Here is a 9272-nt window from a genome sequence, read left to right as displayed (position 1 = left end):
CGCCCCCAACTGTTCTGGAGCAGGTAATTTCTGTTAAGAACTGTCCTTGGATCCCTCTTTACTTCGTTGTTCCTCAGGAAGGCTGGGCAGCATGAAGCCAGCTGTGCAAGGCACCGAGGAGCGAATTCTACAGGGTTTGCCTGTGGTCAGGGAGCAGGTGCAGGAGGATGGAACCACCATGGGGCTGCAGGACGTGCCGCGGTGGGAGGACCAGTGGCGCCACTGCTGAGCGGGTCTTCGACCAGTAGCCGTTAAGAAGGCACCGGAAGAGGTGAGGAAGGAGAGTAAAGCTGCAGGAAAGCCAACAAGGGCACGGAGGGCTTGTACCCGCAGCGCTGGCGTCCTGCTCAGTCAATGGATGCCAATTCCTGCCCGCTTCCTGGCACAATGAAGAACGATGAAGGCAACCCATTGGGATGTATGGAAGGAAGGAAATTGATGCATTAGATAAGCTTCTGTTTGCCACACGTTCGTATCTAAAACAACAGTACAGTGTATTTCTCTTAGTAAGATCTATGTGTGTAGGAACACATCTAACTGAAGGCGTCGTTCACAGGATACCTCAGTATCATCGCCTTCTCAACAGGCAGGACGTCTGTGATGCTTTAGTCCCAGCATGCATGGTGGGGGGGCGGGGGGGGGGGGAGGTCCTGACGAAGCAATTGCCCCGACTGAGCTCTGAACCTTTAAAGTAGGGCCCGCAGACTAGCTCTCCTGCATTGAGGTTTTTGTCCACATTTTTCAAATCTTATTCAAGCACTTCAAGAAAATGAGTAGACTGTGGACATGGGGCCAACATGGCAAAAAGAAACGTCAACTGCAAAGTGTGGGGGAGGTAAGTATGAGAATTCCATATTCGTTGTTCAGAGTCCATTATCACGGCCACTGACAGACACCCACCCCCAGGCCCCTTAAGCCTCAACGGGTGTCCGAGGCTGCTTTACTGGCGATGGCATTCCTCAGGGCACCTTTGACATCCTTGTTCCTAAGGGTGTAAATCAGCGGGTTGAGTAAGGGGGTGACGAAGGTGTAGACCAAGGCGATTTGGCGGTCCTCGTCCTCTGAGGTGCTGGAGCGGGGACGCAGGTAGACCAGGCTGCAACAGCCATACTGCAGCAGGACCACGGTGAGGTGCGACGAGCAGGTGGAGAAGGCCCGGCGGCGGCCCTCGGCGGAGCGGATGCGCAGGATGGCGGAGGCGATGAACACATAGGACACACAGATAAGCAGGAAGGGGACGGTCAGCACCAGGATGCCCACCACGTAGAGCACCGCCTGGTGCACGCGGATGTCGGCGCAGGCCAGCCGCAGGACGGGAGGCACGTCGCACAGGAAGTGGTTGATTTCCCGGCGGTGCCCGCAGAAGGGCAAGGTGAAGATCAAGCAGGCGAGCTGCAGGGAGAGGAGGAGGGCCAGGCCCAGGGCGCACAGCACCATCCGGACGCACAGCTTCTGGGTCATGATGAGGGTGTAGCGCAGCGGGTGGCAGATGGCCACGTAGCGATCGTATGCCATGATTGCCAAGAGGAAGCAGTCAGCGCTGCCAAGGGCGACGAAAAAGAACATTTGGGCCCCACGGCCAGCCAGCGGAATGGGTTTCCGGGCGCCCCAAAGGTTGGCAAGCATCAGAGGCACCACAACAGAGGTGTAGCAGATTTCCAGGAAAGACAGGTTGCACAGGAAGAAGTACATGGGGGTGTGCAGCGAGCTGTGCGTGCGCACCGCCCAGACGATGGCCGCGTTGCCACAAAGGATCATCAAGTAGAGCAGGAGGAAGAGGAGGAAGAGAAGGGCCTGGAATTCGGGGACGGTGGTGAACGCGCGGAACACGAACTCGGTGGGGCCGGACTGGTTGAGGACGGGGCTCCTGGCAAACATGTCCCCTGCAAGAGAGCGACAGAAAGGGCCGGATCTTCCTTTGCTGAGTTCTTTTATTCCGGGAAGAAAAGCAGACATTTTAAATTTGATTTCTGATTTGGCACTTAGTATCCAGTTTCCAAATTCAGTGCTTGGGATGAATTCACACTAGAGGCTACGGTATGTGTTTTCCCAAGGAATCTTCAAAAATGGGATAGATAGTAATCTGTAGAGTTCCTTGTGCCAAAGACTTATAGATATTCTTTGGTGAAATGTCTTTTTTTTTTTTTTTTTTTTTTACACTGGTATTTTACATCTAATTTGAGAAGGGCTAAATCTTTGCTTGCATTTCATCGAACAGTTGTGCGGTTGTAGATGTTTTTTAAATTAGACAAACGGATGTGGTTTTTTTTGGTAAACATTCTTAGTGAAATGTAACAACCAGAGGCATTCACAAATCCTAAGCGTAGGGCTTGAATTTTTTGCACTGTAAATACACTAGTATAGCCACTATCAAGAGGGACAAATTGAACAATTCCAGAAACTTACACCCATCTCTCCTGTCTCCTGACTTTCTACCTTACAAAGGTAAACCGCCCTTTCAGCTTTGGTCACTGCAGATCAGTTTACGTTTCAATTCCTACGTGTGATGATGAAGCGTGTACTGTCTTGTGACGGGCTTCAACATTGTGTCTGCAAAGTTATTTCTGCTGTTCCCTGTAACATTTGTTATCATTTCTGTTGTTTTAGAGTATCCCATTTTACGGCTGTACTGCAATTTATTCTTGAGTTCACTTTTCATCCAATTATTTTGCCTCAGATAAAACTGGGCAAACACCTTTTATTCCAGTCCTTTCTGAGATACACTTTTTTTTTTTTAATTTTTTTTTCAACGTTTATTTATTTTTGGGACAGAGAGAGACAGAGCATGAACGGGGGAGGGGCAGAGAGAGAGGGAGACACAGAATCGGAAACAGGCTCCAGGCTCCAAGCCATCAGCCCAGAGCCTGACGCGGGGCTCGAACTCACGGACCGCGAGATCGTGACCTGGCTGAAGTCGGACGCTTAACCGACTGCGCCACCCAGGCACCCCTCTGAGATACACTTTTTATATATTTCCTCTCGTTTAAATATTTTTTTCTAAATTTCCAGGCATGAACCTAAACTTTAGGGCTAGGACAGATTCACCTAGAAGGGGACTGTAGGGAGTAAGGAAAAATGAAGGTAGAACTGCTAGAGATAAGAAAATGCAATAAGGAAACTAAAGATGCAATAGCAGAATTGAAATAGACATTAGAACACGCAGGCGAGTAAGAAAAGAACTTTAAAAGCATCTTAGGAAGGGAAAAGTACCTATAAATTAAGCACCTTCGGCTACTACAACTTGATTTTAATATAAAAACCCAAGAGACAATAAAGTCATATCTACAGGTTTAAGAAAAACAAACTGGTGTCAAAGAATTCTGTACCCAGGCTTTAGTGATTTATGTTCAAAAGCAACAGACAGACTCTCTCAGATTTACAAGGGCTTAGGAAGTATGTCGTTCTAAATACAATTGAAATAATTTCTCAACAAAGACTCTGTGCTGCTGGGTGATTAATCAGGATACATAATCCAGGACTGGGGAAGTTGTAATGGAAAAACTCGATTTGAAAAATCAAATAGTAAATATATATATTTAACACTAAATGGTTAATACAAATATTATTCAAATATTCCTCATATTAAACAAATTTTATGTTTATTTATTTTTGAGAAAGAGAGAGAGTGCAAGCAGGGAAGGGGCAGAGAGAGAGGGAGACACAGAACACAAAGCAGGCTTCAAGCTCCAAGCTGTCAGCACAGAGCCCGACGTGGAGCTCGAACTTACCGCGAGATCATGAGCTGAGTCAAAGTTGGACGCTTAACCAACTGAGCCACCTAGGTGTCCCAATAATTCCTCACATTTAAAACCATGAATTATATCATTGGGAAACTGATAGGGAGTGATGGGAGAAATAAAATAATAATGAAATAATATCCTCAATCTGTATAAGGAAGGATTCAAGAGATATTTCATTCGGATGTGACTAATCACAGAAATACCTATTCAAATGTATAGTTCTGTAATGATCATATGTAGAATAAGTCACAACATATCCATCCCAAATGACCCGATTAAAAGAGTACATGTAGTGCAGAGAACAAAAGGCTGAAACAAAGGAAAATGTGAACAAGCATATAAGATGAAATGGCTTAAATAAGAAAAGTAAATGTTTAATTTCTGCAAACAAGTTTAAATGAAGTTGATGTTCCATTAAAGACAGAGTCTCATATTTACATCATAGGCACATCCACCCAGTGTACACACAGAGACCTAGAAAGGCTGGCATTACTTTGGTTTAGCATGACATTTTGTGACTGAGCCAATGCAAGGGGACAGAAAAAAGGAGATATGGGGCGCCTGGGTGGCGCAGTCGGTTAAGCGTCCGGCTTCAGCCAGGTCACGATCTCGCGGTCTGTGAGTTTGAGCCCCGCGTCAGGCTCTGGGCTGATGGCTCAGAGCCTGGAGCCTATTTCCGATTCTATGTCTCCCTCTCTCTCTACCCCTCCCCCATTAATGCTCTGTCTCTCTCTGTCCCAAAAATAAATAAACGTTGAAAAAAAAATTTAAAAAAAAAAAAAAAAAAAAAGAAAAAAGGAGATAGAGGATTTCACGAACTGAAAACACAACAGAACCAATCGAAAAATTAGGACCAACCCGATAGTCAGTCCACTGGCTAGTCATTTTGTAATTATGTGATTTTATTACGTATGACAAAACCTGATGAGATGTTACGTGGCTATAAATCATGAAAATTAACAATGGACTGCTTAAGAAACACCTGATAATTACAGGTTGCTAAAAATTTTTGTGGGATAAGGTGTGTGCCAGAACAATGAAAGACTGGGAGCGAAGATGATACAATTTTCAGTAAGTTCGTATTCATATCTGCCATGGGTCTAAATGTTCACTCCATGGTTACAAAAGCTAAAACTGGAATTAACATATCCTGAGAATCAAGGCTTTGATTTCAGTGATACAAACTCAAAGCCCTCAGCTTTAGATCCAAAGGTTGATGAATAAGTTCCCCTTTGACTATTTTAAATTAAAGTAAATGATTATGGTAAGTACGTACTTCATGCTTTGGATCTTAGGGCTTTCTGGGTTTTGTTTGTTTTGTTTTTTAATCAATGTTAGTTAGAAAGTGCCTTTCCCAGGGCGCCTGGGTGGCTCAGTCGGTTAAGCATTGGACTCTTGGTTTCGGCTCAGGTCACGATCTCACGTTTCATGAGTTTGAGCCCTGTGTCGGGCTCTGTGCTGACAGCACAGAGCCTGCTTGGAATTCTCTCTCTCTCTCTCTCTCTCTCTCTCTCTCTCTCTGCTCCTCCCTTGCTCCCTCTCTCTCCTTCTCTCTCTCTCAAAAATAAATTAATAAACTTAAAAAATTTTAAAAAGAAAGTGCCCTTCCCTCAAACAACCACCAAAAGGAATGAGTGAATAATAAATAAGACACCAGGGAATAAACCTAAGGAGTAACAAGTAGGAACTATTTGAAGAAAATTGTTACATGGCTGGATGGAAAACCCAATATTTTAGTGTTAACTGGCTCTGAAGGAATGTGTAATTTCTATGAAATTCCTATCAAAATCCCTAGAAGAATAAACAGGTGGAAAGACAAGAGAGTTAAAAAAAAAAACGAGTGCCATCACAGAACAGAATTTGCATCACAAGACGTTAAAATATATCACAAATGATCATATGTTATAAAATAGATCCTATGTTACGTCATAAATCAAAATGGCGTTCGTAGAGCACCAGAGATCCAGCACGTTAGAACAGAAAGAATCATTAACAGTAGCCGACTGTTCGATAGCATTCATTTGGTCAGGCATTGACTTATGCAGTTTACATTCCTTGGCTTATTTCACAACGGTCCTCTAAAAAGGGCTCTTGTACCTGTTGTATGGATGAGAAAACTGGGGCCCAGAGAGGTTAAGTAACTTGCCCAAAGCTGTCACCACAGCTAGGACGTGCCAGAATGGGAATTTAAACGTAAGTTGGCTCCAGAGTCTCTTGTCTTAATCACTGTGTTATATTGCTTCTGTCTATTATGTGCATCAGTTTTATTATCTGTAAAATGGATCTGAAAGTACATGTATCTACTTCGTAGGTTGTTGTCAGACTTTGTCAAAGGAATTATTTTATAAAAGTACTTAGAACAGTCCAGGCACAGAGTATACATGCAATGGATACGAACTATTGTCACTATTTCAAATAAATTCGAGAGGACCAACAGTTTCCTGATATGGACTCAGGACAATGGGCTAATCATTTAAAAAAAAGAACTCCCTAACACATTATGTATCAACATTTATTTCTGATGGACTTAAGATTCAAATATTTTAAAAAGAGGAAGAAAACTACAAGATAGTGAAGATGAACGTTTTTCAGTCCAAAGAGTACAGATGATTTGCAAGCAAATGTGCTGCACGCATAAGAAGATTGATATTTTGACAGAATAAAAATTTAAAAGATCTGTGGGTCAAAAATAAAATAAGCAAACTAAATAGAAGGTGAAATTTTATATAATTCACCAAAAATAAACCCATCAATAGAAAAACAAATAGAGGATCTGAACAGGCAATTCAAAAAAGAAATATGCAAACGCAAACAAATATATGCAAATCCAATGTCATTAATACTCACATAAATATACAATGAAACAAGATCAGATACTATTTTCTGCTTATAAACTGACAGTAGTGGAAAAAAAGATAATCCCTGCTGTTGTTAAAGTTTCAAGGAGAGACACATCCCGGACTATTGTTAGTGGAAGTAGAAGGTGCTAGAAAAATTTCTGAAGTATAATCTGGAGATACGTAATAGGAGACTTGAGTAAATGCATACATTTTGCTTCAGTGATATTCTTTTTAAAAATTTATTCTTATAGACTATTTATGAGTCTGTGCATAAAATTATTACAGTTTTCAATATAACAGTGAAAAACTGTGTCAACCAAAATATCAGTAATAAGAAAATGGTTAATCCATGTGAGAGAACATGTAATCATTTAAAAATGATATTGCAGACCATTGACAATAGCCAAAGTATGGAAAGAGCCCAAATGTCCATCGACGGATAAATGTATAAAGAAGATGAGATATATATATATATAATGGAATATTACTCAGCAATAAAAAACAATGAAATCTTGCCATTTGCAATATATGATTTCACTCATATGTGAGAATTAAGATACAAAACACATGAACATAAAGGAAGGGAATCAAAAATAATATAAAAACAGAGAGGGAGACAAACCATAAGAGACTCTTAAATACAGAGAACAAACTGAGGGCTGCTGCAGGGGAGGTTGGTGGGGGGATGGGTTAAAGGGGTGATGTGCATTAAGGAGAGCACTTGTTGGGATGAGCACTGCGCGTTATATGTAAGTGATGAATCACTAAATTCTATTCCTGAAAAAAAAGCGATGTTGCAGAAAATTATTTAATAAGATCTAGAAGGCTCATGAAGAAGCAGATTATAAAAAAGCATTACATCATGATTCCATTTAAAAAACAATTATATCTGCTCATAAATTGAAAGAACATTTTTAAAAATGTTAATAATAGATATTGATGGGTGAGTGGGATTGAGAATCTTTTTCTTTATGACTTACACTTCTCTGTCTTTACAAATTTTATAATGAACATACACAATTTGGCAATCATATAGCAAATTAAAATTTTTCCTCTGTGCATTGGTGTTTCAACATGGTGTTGGGAAGGAGAGCTGGTAGAATGTCAGTCACACGGATTTTTGTAGTCAATGAGATCTGGTTTTGAAATCTAGTCCCCTTATATTTTCTAATTTAATTTTCACATTAATTATGTTGCTTGGTAAGCCTTGGTTCTCTAATGTATGATGGAGGAAGTGAATCTGGTGCCTAATAGGGAATTTATGAAGATTAAATATTTCAAAAAATAGTGTGTCTGGGGCATAACAAGCATCCAACTGCCCTCCCCTCTCTTTTCTCACGGTGGTGGGTTTCCTTTGGATATTTACCCTTCATTCTTGTCTCTTCCAGAGTGGAAGAGCTTCCTCTACAGCTGAATCCTTCCAGGTTGTACAGTTGCTCTCATAAACCTTGAATAATAATAAGAGTAACAGAAAATAAGGAAGAGTAAAACAAAGTGGAAGTGAGATTTCAGTAAAATAATTATAATTATGTGTGGTGAAAACCACATAAGAGATCTGGATTCAAGAAAACATTTCAAAATGATTCCATTGGATTAAGACATGGGCATTGAATGTGTAGCACTGTACCTCATGAGAACATGCGAGATTTGGTACAAGACATAATCCGGGGATAAAGTAAGACATGTAGTATTGGAACCTGATGTCTGCCAGGACAAGTCACTACAAGGTGATTTCAAGGAGCAACTTGCACACATATCCAAGGTGGGTCTACCTAGCCTATTGAAAAACCAGATGCAACAGAGTTTGTGTTTACAAAATAGGGGTTTCCTCTTCAGGGTTCATTTTCAAAGGTTTTTCACTCTGCTATTCTCAAAGAACCTCCCAACCCTGTTATCATCACTACCTGTGAATTCACTTGATTTCCAGCTACTTGTATTCCTTCCCTGGAGAGTTCATGCTTAAAGCACTCAACTCTGGTAGTGCCTGTCTGATAAACATTTCAGTCAGGGCTACATTTAAGCGATATTTAAGGGCAAGAATGTCTCTCTTGTTCATCAGTGTATCCCTATGGCCATTGATTTGATTCAAACTAAATCGGATTATTTTGTGGTTAAATTTCGTGCCCTTTAAACTTCCTTTAAAAGCCAACGTCGGGTGGCTCCTTCTACAGCCCAGTTAGCCTGCAATTCCTCCAGCTCCACCTTGACTGGGACTTCCTCAGTCCAGTGGTTATTTAGTTTGTTTGTCTGCTACAGGGCATAAAGCAGGTCTCGGGTGGGATAGATTCAGTGGATGAGTAGTGGGAAGCACTGATGTACGTGTTGAGCCAGTAAGTTTGAGAATGTTGGGAAACTCAGGTAATGATTATTCCTCAATAGCCAACGAAGCAGTATTGGAGTTTGTAATGTATTGCATCCTGGCAACGCACAAACAGTGTGCATGTAACACAGAAACACTTTTGAAAATGTCAGGGAACCATGAAACCACGGCCAGGTCCCGCCATAGGTCAAACGTGTGCTCTTTTAGAAAATATGCAGGGGCACCTGGTTGGTTCAGTCAGTTAAGCATCTGACTTTGGCTCAGGTCATTATCTCACGGTTTGTGAGTTTCAGCCCCACATCAGGCTCTGTGCTGAGAGTTCAGAACCTGGAGCCTGCTTTGGATTCCGTGTCTCCCTCTCTTTCTGTCCCT

The 9272-nt window shown here is 41.7% G+C and overlaps 1 protein-coding gene across 1 annotated transcript; it reads right to left on the bottom strand.

Annotated features, from left to right (window-relative positions):
* Positions 1 to 918: 918 nt before the first annotated feature.
* OR10Q1 (olfactory receptor family 10 subfamily Q member 1) lies at positions 919 to 1878 on the bottom strand. Its single transcript, XM_086679327.1, has one exon. It carries the CDS (start codon positions 1876 to 1878, stop codon positions 919 to 921), a length of 960 nt encoding a protein of 319 aa, XP_086535453.1.
* Positions 1879 to 9272: the final 7394 nt, after the last annotated feature.

The sequence above is a fragment of the Puma concolor genome, chromosome D1, assembly GCF_028749965.1.
Source record: "Puma concolor isolate L17-30 chromosome D1, mPumCon1.1.hap2, whole genome shotgun sequence".
Lineage (NCBI taxonomy): Eukaryota > Metazoa > Chordata > Mammalia > Carnivora > Felidae > Puma > Puma concolor.
Note: the sequence above shows the minus strand (reverse complement) of the source record. Positions and strands in the feature narration are given on the sequence as shown.

What these genes read in the sequence shown, in the direction of transcription:
- OR10Q1 (XM_086679327.1), bottom strand. Translation starts at nt 1,878, where the DNA reads ATGTTTGCCAGGAGCCCCGTCCTCAACCAGTCCGGCCCCACCGAGTTC.